The 15,495-nt window shown below is 38.9% G+C and overlaps 1 protein-coding gene across 1 annotated transcript in view; it reads right to left on the bottom strand.

The window, feature by feature from the left end:
* Positions 1 to 15,495, bottom strand: part of MROH9 (maestro heat like repeat family member 9) — an 81,917-nt gene that overhangs the window by 13,545 nt on the left and 52,877 nt on the right. Inside the window, exons 15-20 of the mRNA XM_069094517.1 lie at positions 14,585 to 14,705; positions 13,177 to 13,314; positions 10,015 to 10,210; positions 2,966 to 3,099; positions 2,079 to 2,195; positions 890 to 992 (exon numbers count right to left, since the gene is read on the bottom strand). Of these exons, the coding sequence (XP_068950618.1) occupies positions 890 to 992; positions 2,079 to 2,195; positions 2,966 to 3,099; positions 10,015 to 10,210; positions 13,177 to 13,314; positions 14,585 to 14,705 (809 nt within the window). The remainder of the gene's footprint in view (positions 1 to 889; positions 993 to 2,078; positions 2,196 to 2,965; positions 3,100 to 10,014; positions 10,211 to 13,176; positions 13,315 to 14,584; positions 14,706 to 15,495) is intronic.

Here is a 15,495-nt window from a genome sequence, read left to right as displayed (position 1 = left end):
AAGGAAGGAAGGAAGGAAGGAAGGAAGGAAGGAAGGAAGGAAGGAAGAAGCAAGCATCCTGGAGGAATCTTGGTTTGGGCTATGTTAGGATTCAGGATAACCCACAGGATGCCGAAGTGTCAATGTTGCAGCAATGTTTTTCCAATAGGCAATGAGAAATAAAAGTTGAGAGCTCAGAAGAAAGATATCTGAAACCATTACCTGTCTCAAACCATTACCTGTCTTCTGAGTTCCCAATTTTTATCTCTCATTGTCTGTTGGAGGAACATTGCTGTGACACTGACATTTTGGATTCCCATGGGCATCCTGAACTCAACTTAGCCCAAACTAAGATTTCTCTGGGATGCTTCCTTCCTTTCTTTTATGTAGAGTAAGCACCGAAACCATGGGAGGAAATGAGATTACCAAAAGAGAAAGGCCAGAAAGAAGATCATAAGATGGTAGATTTAGAGTCAGAAGATACCCTAGAGGAATTCTTGTCTAATGCCTTCATTGTTTACAGACAAAGGAACTTGATATTGCAGAGGTTGTTACTTTTCCAAGGTGACACAGAACTTGAAGTGTCAGAGCTGGAATTTCAACCCAGGTCCTCTGACTCCAAATCCTGCACTCACCATAACACAGAAAACAGAGACTTGCTGAATACTTACCTTAGGACTTCAGGAAGAACCATCAAAGAAAAAAAAAGAAAGAGTAATTAGAGAGGTAGGAGAGCTAGGGTACTGTGGCATTTCAAAAGCCAAGAGCTTCTGAAGAGGGGATATGGTACATGAGAACGCCCAACACATGTCACTCTCAAATAGTCTTTTGTACCTTTTTTGGCCTGTTTTAAAGAGAAAAAGATGATGGGAAATTAAAGTCGACACCCTGGGTTGTTTTTGTTTTTTACCTGTTAAAATGACTGCTGCTTTCCTTAGATAAGAACTACAATGCTTTAAAAATCCTAAGGTTGTATAAACAACCTCTGAAATGTAGATTCCATAATTGTTGAACTGAAAGAAAAAGAGAAAAACAACCCCAAATAAAGGGAAAAAATTCTCCCCTTTTCTCCCCTCACATAGCTTTTAGATTAAATCTTCATATCTAAGAATAATGGAACTGAAATTAATGTTCAAGTCCCACTCTCTCAGTTATGGGCTATTTGATCCTTAACATTGATAACGTCTCTTGACCACTGTTTCCTTAAGTGGAAATAAGATAGAACAATAACATTTATTTTATCTAATTAAAAGGACTGTTGCAAGGAACAAATGAAATAATGAAAAGTATTTTGAAACTACAAAACAGTATTTGTTTATTATGAATGATTATTATTAAAACATAATAATAATAGTAATAGTAATAATAGAAGTTAACATCTGTTTTGGGTTTATCTCCTTTGATCCTCATCACCATCCTTTAATGTAGGTGCTAATATTATCATCTCCTTTTTCATTTGAAGAAACAGGTTGATTGAGGTTTAGTGACGTGCCTAGGATTTCAGGGTTAATAAGTATCTGAAACTAGATCTGAATCTGAGATTTCTCAATTTTAAGTTCAGTATCCATTATACTAAGCATAAAATATAGAAACTAGGAAACAGTCTGAAAATGAGGATTTTTTTTTCAAACATAAACTTTATTCTGCTTCCCTTAGACATTATCAGTCTTCCCACTTGATGGCTTCCCAGGTCATCTTCTGTGCTACAGTTTTAGAAGTCTATCATTCAGCTTTCTTCCCCCAAAACCTTTCCTCCTTGTACCCTCAATATCCCTTTCCCTTATTCTCCCCTCAAAGGATTTTGGGCCTTTCTTTTATGGTGGCAACTGTACTTCCCTACATTAGAGCTAGTATAAGATCTTACTTGTCCTTCTATTCTCTAGCCAAAACCCAAACAGAGAGTTTACAGGTGGGATACACAGATTGCATGCTGATGTAGAAAAGGGAAGGAGATCTACTAGAGTCTTTTCATAATCTTGGCTGTGGTCGCCCACCAAAGATCTGCCTTCCTTTCCATTTCCATCTATTCCATCTCCCAGGCAAGCCTTCAAATTTAATCTAATGCCTCTGTGCCAGTAAAAACCCAAAGAGTAACTTACAAGGCAGTTGCAAATGCTGAGCACAACTATCTCATAATGGTAAAATTCATCTTGGAGCAAAGGCAAAGTTTCACATTTAAAATATGGAGCACAGATGTTTAATGTATATTTACACGCCTGTGATGCAGAGGGGAAAAAGCCAGTGAGATATTCCATTTAGGGTGCATAGTTTTTATTAGAATTGCATTCCCATCCCCACTACCTTGCTGCTCCTTTTTAATAAAATTATCAGTTTCTAATTCTCTAGAGAGATTCCTTTCCTAAAAGAACCAATAAAAAGTACTAATTAGGATCCTCTAGTCTTTTTAGAATTCTTAATGCAGTCTGGGCATTATGCTGCACACCCTAATTTCTGCTACGAAGGAGACTGAGGTTGGTGGATCTCTTAAGCTCAGGACTACTCAGCTATAGCATGCTAAGTCAGTTGGTTGTCCACAGCTAAGTTCAGCATCCAAATAGAGAACCCCAAGAGCAGGGAGGGTTATGAGGGTCCAGAGGTATGAGTTTGCCTAAGGAGGACTAAATTGCCCAGATGAGAAAAATAGCAGATCAAAGTTCCTGTGTCAATTACTAGTGCGATAAAGTCTGTGAATTGTTATTGTACTTGTAGTCTGGGTGAGATTGAGAGACCTAATCTCAAAAAAATAAACCCAAATAAAATAATTCTTATAATCATTTCTGTGTCGTGTTAGCTTTTATGAGCTGTTAGTCACTTGTCTAGCAATTAAAGCCTAGCTGGGGAGATAGGGACAGGCTTTTTAAGGCTTCTCTATATTTTGTTCCTTCTAGCTAGAGAGAGCCAGGGAGAAGTTTTCACAAGCAAGGTGGTTCCCACAAAGACTCTAGATTTCCAGTTCCAGGGAAACATCATGGATAGGTGGACTTACTTGAACTACTTTGATCTCTGTATCTTCTAAGAACAGGATCAAAGGCACCACAGCTTTGACAACAGCAGGCTTTAGCATCCAACTATATTGATTCATTTCCTTGAGTAATTCACCAAAATGTCTAATGGCCATTGCTCGAATATTTGGCATGTCCTGTGAAGTACAAAGAAAACTTCACTTGAGAAATCCTTTTAAGACCTTGCAAGGTTGACTTGAAAATCCAGATTTACAAAGCAGAAAGATCAGGGTGCCAATTACTTGCTTTATTAAAGGATTTTCTTTATATCCCCCTAATCTTTTTAAACTTTTTAGTTGTTAGATTTTTTTTAAGACTCTAAGTTATATTCCATCAGTAACAGTAACTATCCCAGCAGCTCAGCTTACGACAAATTCAAACCCTTGAGAAAGGGTTCTTAATCTTTTAGTATAGCTTGGCTCCATTTGGCAATATCTGTTTAAGCCCATGAGACTCCTACTCAGAATGTTTTTAAATGCATAAAATAAAATACTAAAAATTGAAAAGGAAGCCAGTTATATGGAATTGTAGTTATGAAAATATTTTTTTACAAAGTTTATAGAATCCCAAGTTAGAGAACCCTAAGCACATTTATATTTAGCACTTTCCATTTGCATTGAAAAGAACAGTTATTCACACTTATGTACTACTTTAAGGTTTGCTGAACACCTTATTTTTTTCAAATGATTTATTAACTTCTGATTTACATCATTCATTTCTGCCAGATTTTGAGTTACAAATTTTCTCCCCGTTTTTCCCCTACCCACTGCCCCAAAATAGCTGTCCCACAGGATATCCCCTCCTCCAATCTGCTCTTTCCCATATTTTCTCCCATACCCCTTTTGACTTTTCCAGTGGATCTCTATGCCCCTGTGTATGTATATCTCTATGCCTGTATATCTTATTTCCCAATTACATGTAAAGTAGTATTAATAATAGTATATATATATATATACACATATATTTGAATATTTGATTTTAAAACTTTGAATTCCAGATTCATTCTCTTCCTCCCTTGTCACCTACCCTTACTGGGAAGATAAGCAGTTCAGTATAGGTTGTACATGTGTGGCTAATGTAAAACAATAACAGAGTAGATATATTGGAAAAGACTGACTATATTTCCCTACCTCCCACTTGTTCTGTTCTCTGCTTTGATCCTGTCCCTTTTCAAAAATGGGTGCTTCCAACTTCCCTCCCCCCCCCAGCCTGCCCTCTCCTCCATCATCTCCCCTCTATACTTCCCCCCTACTCTCCTGGAGGGTGAGATACCCTATTTTGTGTGTATTTAATTCCCTCCTCAAGCCAAATTCAATGGGAATAAAGTTGACCCATTCCCTTTTGCCTTCCTATTCTTCCCCTTCATTGTAACCATTTCCCCTTGCCTCTTCTATATGAGATAGTTTACCCCATTCTGTCTCTTCCCATCTCCTCTCATTATATTCCTCTCTCACCTCTTAATTTCACCTTTTAAGTATCATCCCTTCCTGTTAAATTGGTCCTGTTCCCTCTATCTATGTATATCTGTAAACATATATACACACATTCGCATATGTATTTATATGCCCATATACCCTCATATATAGATATATGTATATATTTCTTTTTATTTATTTATTTATTTATTTTTATTTTGGAGGGCAATTGGGATTAAGTAACTTGCCCAAGGTCACACAGCTAGGTTTTTTTGTATGTGTGTGTTAAGTGTCTTGAGGCCAGATCCGAACTCGGGTCCTCCTGACCCGAGGGCCGGCACTCTATTCACTGCACCAACTAGCCGCCCCCATATGTATATATTTCTATTCCCTTAAACTACTGAGAAAAGTTTCATCAGTTACAATTATTGTTTTTCCATGTAGGAATGTTAATAGTTCAACTTTGATAAGTTCCTTATGATTTCTTTTCCCTGTTTACCTTCTCATGCTTCTCTTGTTTCTTGTATTTGAATGTCAAATTTTCTATTCAACTCTGTTTTTTTTAGCAAGAATGCTTGAAAGTCCTCTATTCCACCGAATGACCATATTTTCCCCTGAAACATGATACTCAGTTTTGCTGGGTAGGTGACTCTTGGTGACCCAGCTCCTTTGACCTCTGGAATATCATATCCCAAGCCCTTTGATCCTTCAGTGTAGAAGCTGCCAGATCCTGGGTTATCGTGATTGTGTTTCCACAATATTCAAATTGTTTCTTCCTGGCTGCTTGTAATATTCTCTCCTTAATCTGGGAATTCCAGAACCTGGCTATTATATTGATAGGAGTTTTCTTTTTGGGATCTTTTTCAGGAGGTGATCGGTGGATTCTTTCAACCTCTATTTTGCCCTCTGGTTCTAAAACATCAGGGCAGTTTTCTTTGAGAACTTCCTGGAGGATGATTTCTAGGTTCTTACTTTGATCATGGCTTTTAGGTAGTCCAATAATTTTTAAGTTATCTCTCCTGGATCTATTTTGCAGGTCAGTGGTTTTTCCCATGAGATATTTCACATTGCCTTCTATTTTTTCATTTGTTTGGATCTGTTTAACAGCATCTTGATTTCTCATAAAGCCATTAGCTTCCATTTGCTCCAATCTAATTCTGAAGCAATGATTCTCCTCATTGAGCTTTTGAGATTCTTTTTCCATCTGGCAAATTCGGCTTTTTAAGGCATTCTTTTCCTCATTGCCTTTTTGAGGCTCTTTTGCCATTTGAGTTAGTCTATTTTTTAAGGTGTTATTTTCCTCAGTCAGGCTGTTGACTCTCATTTCATAATTTTCTTGCATTGTTCTCATTTCTCTTCCCAAATTTTCCTCCACTTCTCTTATCTGCTTCTTAAGGTCCTCTACGGCCTGTAACCAGCTCGTATTTTCTTTTGAAGCTTTTGGTGCAGGAGTTCTGACTTCACTGTCTTCCTCCTGTTCCATGCTTTGCTCCTTTTTGTCCCCAAAATAGGAGTCTAACATTAGAATCTTCTGGCTGCTTTGTTTCTTTTGCCTGGTCATGTCGCCCCTCAGTCACTTGATCCCTGGGCTTTTTGCCACAGTCGGACTCTGCCACCAAACAGGGGAGCTTTCATCCCAAAAACTGGGGTTTTCTCAGCTGCTAGAGGTATTAGATGGGTACCCTCTCTGAGGTCTCCACACACTCTGGCCAGCTGGACACATGCCCCAGGACCTCCACCCCAGACCGCAATCCAGATCCAAGCAGGTTAAAGCAAAAGCAATTACTCCTCAGACTGGTCACTTGGTCCCCCTACACTCTACAGGCCAGGAGCTGAAGCCGCCATGTGGTGCTGGCTCGCTGTGCAGGTGCCTTTTTGCCCTGGGGGCAAAAGCTATGCACTCCCACTTACTAGGTCCCAAAGTCCAGAGTACACTGACCTCTAACTTTGTCCTTCCCATCTATGTGTTGATAAATTTGGAAACAACCACAGCTGATGCTGATCTGGATTCCATCTGGCTGGCAGCTGGTCAGGCCCGCCGGGGGGGGGGGGGGGCCTCGCTGGGCTGGGCTCGGCTCCCAGAGCACTGCGCTAGCCTATTCCTGCCAGCCTGCCCAGCTGTCCTCAGTGGGGGGTTAGCTTCTCTGTATCATTTTGTGGGTTCTGCAGCACCAAAGTTTGTTTAGAGTCCCTTTTTACATGGATTGGGGAAGATGGAAGCCGGAGCAGTGGGGAGGTCCTGCTTCTACTCCACCATCTTGACTCTTGCTGAGCACCTTCTAATAACAATCCAGTGAGACAGGTAGTATAAATATTATTATCTTCAATTTATAGAGAAAGTAACTATGACTCTGAGAGGTTAAGTAATTTGTCCAAGATTAATAAGTGTCAGAAAAAGGATTTGAACCCCAAAACACAATTGTGCAGAGACTGTCTTTGAAAATATAGACAACATTCATAAGATCATAGATTTATAATTAAAAGGGACCTTGACATTCAACTTGTTCTAAAGCTCTCATTTTATGGGTGTAGAAACTGAGGCCCTGGAAGAGTTAAAGATTTGCCCCAAATCCCATAGGCTTTAAGTGGCAGTATTAGGAACTGAGCCAAGGACTTCTTGCTCTAAAGCTAGGAATCTTTCCATCATATCATGCTGCCCTTCATTCTACCTTGTTCAACTCCTACCTATTCCCCCAATCCCTTCACATTTCTTGACTATGAAGAGGGAGTTCTATTCCTTTGTTTTTCAAATTATCAATCAATCAATATTTATTAAGCACCTACTATGTGCCAAGCACTGTGGATACAAAAGGAAACAATTATAGTTCACAAAAATTCAGTCGACATAAAACATTTTTTTTTCCTGGAACATAACCAATGTATAAAATATAGGCACAGCTTTTCAATCAAAGGGTAGGAAACATTTCTGGAAAATCCTAGAAACCCAGGAGACTGTTCACCCGGATAAACTATGGCTAAGTTGACTTCTATAGATGAAGTAGCTTATTATACAAAAGAATTAGCCCTGAAAGTCTGAATTATGGAATTGTAACCAAATTCTAGGATTCCTCACTCCTTTTAGGAACACCCCATTTTGGCATTTGAGAAGAAGTACTAATATGTGTTACCATGCATTGTAATATGGGATACAGTATTCTAAAGAATACTTGTACCTGACAAAGTAATAATGGGGAGTAGGGATTCTGGAAAAGCGAAAGTATAATTATGAGGCACATTTTAGTTTTTTCTAGTACTGCCTTCTACCTCATACATTAATTTTTGTTTTGCTTTGTTTTTGGTTTTTTTGGCAGGGCATTTGGGGTTAAGTGACTTGCCCAGGGTCACACAGCTAGTCTTATGTGTGTGTGTTGTGTCTGAGGCCGGACTTGAACTCAGGTCCTCCTGACTCCAGGGCTGGTGCTCTACTCACTGAGCCACCTAGCCACCCCCCTCATACATTAATTTGATATAATTGAATGATCCCTGACCATGGACTCAGAAGACCTGTGCTCCAATCCTAACTTTTACTCTAGCTACATGACCTGGGTCAAGTTGCTTAAACTCTTGGAGTCTCTGTTTTCTTATCTACAGAATGTCGATAACATTTACCTGGGGTGAGAATGAAATGGAATTGTGAAGATCACATAAGATAAATGAATGAATGATGTATTAAGCACTTACTACATACAAATCAAGGTGCTAAGAAATGGGAATACAAGTCAAAAAGTAAGACAGGCCCTCCTCTCAAGGTGCTGACATTCTAGTGGGGGGAGATAACACATGTGGAAGGTTTCAGCTGAAAACTTTTCTATATGGAAAAATTCTATGGTATTTAGGGTGCTGTGGCAAAGAAGATGTTAATGACATTTCTTTCTTGTCATTATTTAATATCTATTCCTAGGGCTCTTTGGTTCAAGGTGCTAAACTGTACCTATCCAAGTCAGATGGAAGATGGTGGTTTAGGTGGCAGTGTTGGTGATGGTTTGCCTTGCCTACCACAGGCTGTCTGTTCTTTGTCCCTCAGGGTGCCTTGCTGCATCACCTAGTTTAGGCTCACTTATGTGTGGCCATTGCTTAAGATGTTCCAAAGGTGAAATCAATAGGTCTTGACAACAGCTTGAATTGGGGGGGGATAATGAGGTGAGATAATCCAGGATGATTCCTAGATTGTAAATCTGAGGGATTGAGGTGTTTTGCCCTCTACAGAAAGAGGGAAGGTAGGGGTGGGGAGAAGGTTTAGAGAGAAAGATGAGTTCTGTTTTGAACATACTGAGTTAAAGAGGTCTACCAGACATCCAGTTTGAGATGTCTAAAAGGCAGGTGGAGATGTGAGATCAGAGGTCAGCAGAGAGATTGGGGAAGGAGAGGTAGATTTGAGAATCATTAGCACAGAGATGGTAATTAAATCCATGGGAGTTGATAAGATCACCAAGTGAAGTAGGATAGAGGGAGAACAGAAGAGGATCTAGGACATAACCCTGAGGGACACCTCTGGTTAGAGATTATGATCCCAAGGGGTATCCAAAAAAGGAGATAAAGAATGGTCAGATAGGAGGAAAAGTCAAGGTAGAATGTTTTTACAGCAACTCTGCAAGCTATTATTATGTTCATTTTGCAGTTGAGAAAACTCAGGAAGTCAAAAGTTAAGTGACTTTCCCAGGGTCCCACAGCCAGTAAGTGTCTGAGGCTAGATTTGGACTTAGTTCTTCCTGACTCCAGGTCTATTCACCAGTGTTCTACAGATATATGTCAATGTCTCTGAGGGGAGTGCCTATATTCATAGAGTACTTATGTTTTCCAAACACGATCAAATTTTACACAATGAGGCATCCCTCAAAAATGCTTCTCACACTTCTCATTTCTGAAAATTGTTTTTGTCATTCAGGTTATATTATAATCTTCCTAAAGTGTGACATGAAAACTTAAACTTACAAAATAGTGAAATTAGGGAGTGTTTTTTAATGGAAAAGAATTCTCTGTTTTACTAAAGAATTCTCTAGATGATTCTTCCAATCAGCAAGGACCTCCAAAGCTTTGAGGTGAGGATACCATTTATTAAAAATTCTATGCTTTGTAAGTCCTTCATCAAAGGGATTATTGCATGAAATGAGGCTGTCAAAATGCAGGTGCCAAAACCCTATCAAAGGGAGACAGCTCTGTATAATGGAAAGAACACTGGGTCCAGAGTTAGATGTCTTGGGTTCTAGCATGATGTAGCTATGGGATTTTAGGTGATTCACTATGGGTCCCAGTTTCCCTATCTACAACATGGGTGGAAAGGACCAAATGATGCTTAAGATCTCTTCCATTTCTATAATTCTAGATGTTAGCATTATCTTTTCCCTAAAATAAAAATGCAGTATGCTTAACTTGTTAATTTTATTTTATTTCTTAGAGGGAGAGAAGGCATCGTTCTCCATCTTCCTGCTATGTTCTATTCCCTTTCCTATGTTTGGGTTGCTTCATTCAAAGATATATATTTTACTGAATAATGCTCTGAAGTTTCTGGGCTAGAGCACCATCCAGGAGGATTTTGGAATGCAGTGCTATAACATTGCATGGGACCATCCCTGGGCTGAAACCCTCCCCCCTCACCTACCAACTAATTCATCCCATACATGTAGATGCCTCACTCACATGGTCCATAAGGAAGTGGTAGCTGGAAGCAATTCGGACACACAGGAAGGAATACATTACTTTCTCCAACCCAGAGAGAAGTTTTCGGAGGGTAATCAGGGCCTGTATTATCACAGTTTTGTATTTTGAGGAGAAGGAGTCCACTATACATAATATTAACTCTTTAGCATTCGATACCTGCATAAGAGAACCGGCAGATAAGACATTCCTTTATCCCACTGGCAGACATAGAGAAAATTGCTTGTTAATGCTAAGCATTAGTAACCAGGGGGAAATAACAGTCATGTCAGTAGACAGAGGTATAAAGGGAGTAAGCATTTTATATAGCGTCTACTATGTGCCAGTCATTGCACTAAGTGCTTTTTATAAATACTATCTCATGTGATCATAACAATCCTAGGAGGCAGGTCGTATTATTATAACCATTTTACAGAGGAAACTGAGGCAAATAGAGGTTAAGCTGACCAAAGTCACACAGCCAGTAACTGTCTGAGGCAGAATTTGAACACAGACCTTCCCAACTCCAGGTCTATCACACTATCCACTGTTCCTCTAGCAGTCTTTAGGCAGCAAGGACTTCAGAGGGCATACCATTCATTCCCCTGGTTCCAAGCAAAGCAGCATTCAAACCTGGGGTGAGTGTCCCCTTTGCTGAATCTTCCTTGGGGCCACTGGGATGATATGCTATGAATATATGGGTGCCACTGAAAGGCCCTCAAAGTAGCAAAGTTTTGCTGTAGTCAGTGCTAACAGTTAAATTTTTACTATACACACATACCATAGAAATTGGCCATCTCTCCAAATCCAAGTTTTCTTTATTTATCTATTTCTTTATTTTATTGGTTGCTCAGCCACAAGAATGTGTTAATAGTACAACTTGGACTCAAAAGTGCATATGTATACATTTCCCCTCTCTCCCCCCTGCTCCAGAGAAGCCAGTAGTTTTATATTCTCTCTATTATTCCTGTATTGGGAAGAGAATAAATATTTATTAAGTACCTACTTAGTGCCAGCGACTATGCTGAACACTACAAATATTTTATCATTTGATCCTCACATCTGATCCAGCACTCTGAGGTAGGTGCTATTAGCACACTCATTTTATAACTCATTATTAACACACTCAGTTAAGGAAACTGAGAAAGGGAGAGTTTAAGTGACTTGTCAAGTCATATGAAGTCAGATTTTCCTAATTCTCTGCCCACCAGGCCACCTAGCTTACTGCCCATTGCCTTATCACTTGAGGTCAGTGGACATGCAGTAGAAGGCTCAAAACTGCAGATCTGGTGATTGCAGGCTAGACACAAGAACAATAAGGAGCATTTAGATGGGCCTTTAAGGTTTGCTGTAGTGATACACTCATGATCTCATTTGGACCTCACAACATTCCTGCCCATGGACCTATATCTGCCTATGTGCAAGGAGATAAAGGGAAAAAGAGATATTAAAAAGAAAACAAATTAGAGAATAAAAGAAAGAAGGAGAATAAAGGATAAAGGAGAGTTTAGAGACCCAACTCCTTCATTTTCAGGTGAAGAAACCAAGGAGGTTAAGGGACTTTCCCAAGGACTCAAAACCAGAATCCTCTGTCCGCAGACCTAATGACCTTTCCACTGCCATACCAACCTATCTCCAGATAAGAAAAGAGAGGAAAGGACACTTATTCTCTTCTCTTTTTTAATGTTGCTATCTAAAGAAGAGGGAGCTGGCCCAAGTCAAAAGCAGGGCTCCTCAAAGGGTCGAAGCCCATCAGCAATGGGAGCCTGAGTGGTGGCCATACTTCCAGCCTGGGCTTGATTGTGAGGCCCAATCTCAAATAAATAACTAGACAGATATGTGTTGATAGATGTGTGTAGATGTATAGATGGATGATGGATAAAGATATGTTCCCCTCATGGATAGATAAGATGGATGGATAAAGATAGAGGATAGATGTGTGTAGATTGATGATAGATGATAGGTATGTGTAGACAGATATTAAAATGATAAAATGGATAGATGAAAGATGTATACAAAGAAGATAGAGGTATGTAGATAAAAAGAGATAGAATCTAGTCTGATTCCTTTTCCAGTATTAAACAATGGAAAGGATAGCATGCTGTGTTAATGAGAATGATAAAAGAAGTTTAAGTGAGGTAGATTTGAATTTTGCAAAAAAAAAATTTTTTTTTGAAAAGGCTTCTAAAAATAAAATATTTTTGTTTTTCTAGGATGGCTTTTATGAGGCATTACTATTGAGCAATAATAGATTACCTGGGTAGATCACCCACTGAAATACTGTTTTCAGTTCTAGGCACCACACTTTAGGCAGGAGCTTGACAAAATGGAGCCCTTAATAAATCCTTACTGGCTTGACATTTGCCTTTCTCTGTATGCCCAGTGCTTAGCACAGTAAATAGTATTCAATAAATGGTTTTCTTTATAGGTTCCAAAGTGGGCAATACCACCCCCGGCAGATGCTGGAATGATTGGGGGGGGGAGTGGTCATAGCCCTGGGAGCAATTGGGGAATATTAAACAAAAATAAAGGGTTGGTAGAAGCAGAAGGAGGGAAGAGAAGAAAATTTTGGAAAACCATTTATGCATGTTTCATTTATTGTGCAACAGATTTAAAGTCTTAGTGATTATATTATTTTACAAATAAACATACAAAATGCAAGTTATAACTGATCAGTGGTCAAGTCTGCCGATAGGTCTTAACAAGCAAGTGTTGGCAGGTGAATTGTGAAGTCCAGCATGCATTGACAGGAATATGTACATGTAATGACTTGTTTACAATACAATTCTATTTGCTTACATGATGCAATATTGCATCATCAAAATTTCAATGTGGGAAAAAATATCCCCAAATTTATAATAAATTATGAAATTTAAGATGTGATTTTAAAAAATTATATTTTTTGAAATGATGCAAATTTCAAAAAAAATTTAAAGGGTTAAAGAAAGTAGATTTCCAGGGGAGCACTGAGAAATTTTTGAAAAAGAGGTGGTAGGCCAAATAAGTTTGGGAAAATCTAGCTTAGCACATAGTAGGTTTTTAATAAATATTTCTTTACCAATCAACCCTAAGGAAAGCAATAGTGGATTTAGGCCTGATGTTGATAAATAATAATTACATGCACACATATACACCTGCAGACCAACCTTATTAATAACTGTTGACATGCTGGCAATCTTCTGGAGACTCAACTTGGAAACTGTAGGGTTTGGGTCATTTACCCAGGTTCTAAAAAGTGCCAAAAATTCTTCTGGGAATGGATCCTTAAAAAAGTTATTCAGAAGCTATGATGAAAGAAAAGAAGAAAAAAGTAAGAAAAAATGTATAACTACAGCAAAGGTTATGACTATTGTTGTTCAGTCATGTCCGATGCTTGATGACCCCATTTGGGGTTTTCTTGGCAAAGATACTGGAATGGTTTGCCATTTCCTTCTACAGCACATTTTATATATGAGGAATTTAGGCAAACAGGGTTATGTGACTTGCCCAGGATTGTACTGTTAGCGAGTGTCTGAGGCCAGATTTGACTTCAGAAAGATGAGTCTTCCTGACTCCAGGTCCAGCACTATCTACTGCACTACCTAACTGTTAAAATTATGGGCACCATGTTTTCCAAATCCCCAATGAGAAGCACAGGTCAAATAAAGAATATCTCTTTTGAAAGCCCTGTTCTTTTGTTGAAATTCAGAATGTCAAAGATTTTTTACTTATGGTCACTGTAATTTATATATGTAAATATATACTATATATGTTCAGGATCTACTTCTGAGTGTGAAGAGATAACACTTTGTGTCATTCACTGTCACCACTTACCTTCATCTAATGTAAGCTTCTGCCTAGGCTCCATGAATGGTCAAATGTGAACAAAAGAATTGGATAGTGTTGACCCCAAAAACATCACTGGGGAGAAGGGATAATGACTGAAGAAGAGATCATACCCTAAACCATACATCAGAGGGGATGCAGGAAAGGCCTGGTAAAGTTATAGTTCTGTTCTTGGCTCGAAGGAAGGAGGGAAGAGAAAGGATTGAGAACTGACCAGCCAACTCTCTCCTCCACAGCAATAACCTCTTGTGTTAAGTAGATAATAATCTATATAGAACCATAAGATCATAGATTTGGAGCTAAAAGAGACTTTACAGTCACCACACACAATTTTACAGATAAAGAAACTGAGGCTAAAAGAGATAACATGACTGGCTCATACTTACACAGCTTATAGGTGTCCGAAGCAGGATTTATTCTGATTTCAAGTCCAGTAGTCTATCTAACTCACAATGTTGCTATAGTGGCTTGGTGGATAGCATGGAATAATGGAGAGAGCACCAGCTTTGAAATCAGAGGACTTGGGTTCAGATCCCACCTCTGACACTAATTACCTCTGTGACCTTGGGCAAGTTGCTTAATCTCTTTAGATCTCAGTTTCTTCATCTGTGGAATGAGGGGAGTTGGACTAGATGCTTTGGGGTATTCTTCTGGGTCTGGAGCTATGATTTAGATTTAGACAAGAAATCTGAAAACCCCAGATACCCACAGACCCTAAGGAAAGCTTACCTCAATGAGGAAGATGACTGTGGTGACACTGTCCTCTGTCCTCCTGGGGCCTTCCAAAGAGAGCTTGTAGAGGTACTGTAAGGTCTCAGGAAACTGTGTGAAATTATACTCACTGAGAGTTCTGTGAAGGAAAATATAGTTTTCCTCTTAGGAAGGGGGGTGGGCGGATTCAATAGGCTCTGCGCAAGGACCAGTGACAATAGAATGATCTTTCCCCCTTCTGGCCCATCTAGATACAAAAAGGAATCACTAATAACTCAAGAAAGACTGTGAACCTCAACCTATATCCTAAAAAGTTCTCTGTACTAGGATTACTGGGAATTATATAAAGCCTTGATCTGTTATCATATTTGCTATCATTCCAATTCTCTTCTTTCCCCCTAGGCAGATGGCTTTCAATCTGCCCTGGAATGTCTGCACTAAAAAGTCATGATTCCATAAATTAATTAAATAACTTATATAAAACAATTTATAAGGATACTTTCACCGCTAATTTTTGAAGTCTAGGATAGAGAAGAAATTTCCTAAGGTGGGAGGCAGGAGATGGCAGGGGAACACAAAAGCATGGGGAAATTACCTTTCAGTATATGGGGAGTTTTTAAAGTTTATTTGAATCTTAAGTACAAAATAAGAAAAGGAAAACAAAACATTGCCATGTGCACAGTAGAACATAGGAGAGGATTCAATATAAAATAATAAATTTCCATTTCAAGTATTTCTATATAATAAACACTATCCATTGTTTTCAAAGCTACCCAGCTCTACTTTGCTTCCTTGTTGGTTTTCTTTTGTTCTCTGCTGTGCACTTTTTATTTTTTCCCCTCCTACCAAGGAAGGCTACAATCAAACATGGATATAGATAGGTAGATAGATAGATAGATAGATAGATAGATAGATAGATAGATAGATAG

This window comes from Petaurus breviceps, unplaced genomic scaffold (genome assembly GCF_028583685.1).
Source record: "Petaurus breviceps papuanus isolate PSGF00001 unplaced genomic scaffold, PetGlider_PUasm1.0 220, whole genome shotgun sequence".
In the NCBI taxonomy this organism is placed as follows: Eukaryota; Metazoa; Chordata; class Mammalia; order Diprotodontia; family Petauridae; genus Petaurus; species Petaurus breviceps.
Note: the sequence above shows the minus strand (reverse complement) of the source record. Positions and strands in the feature narration are given on the sequence as shown.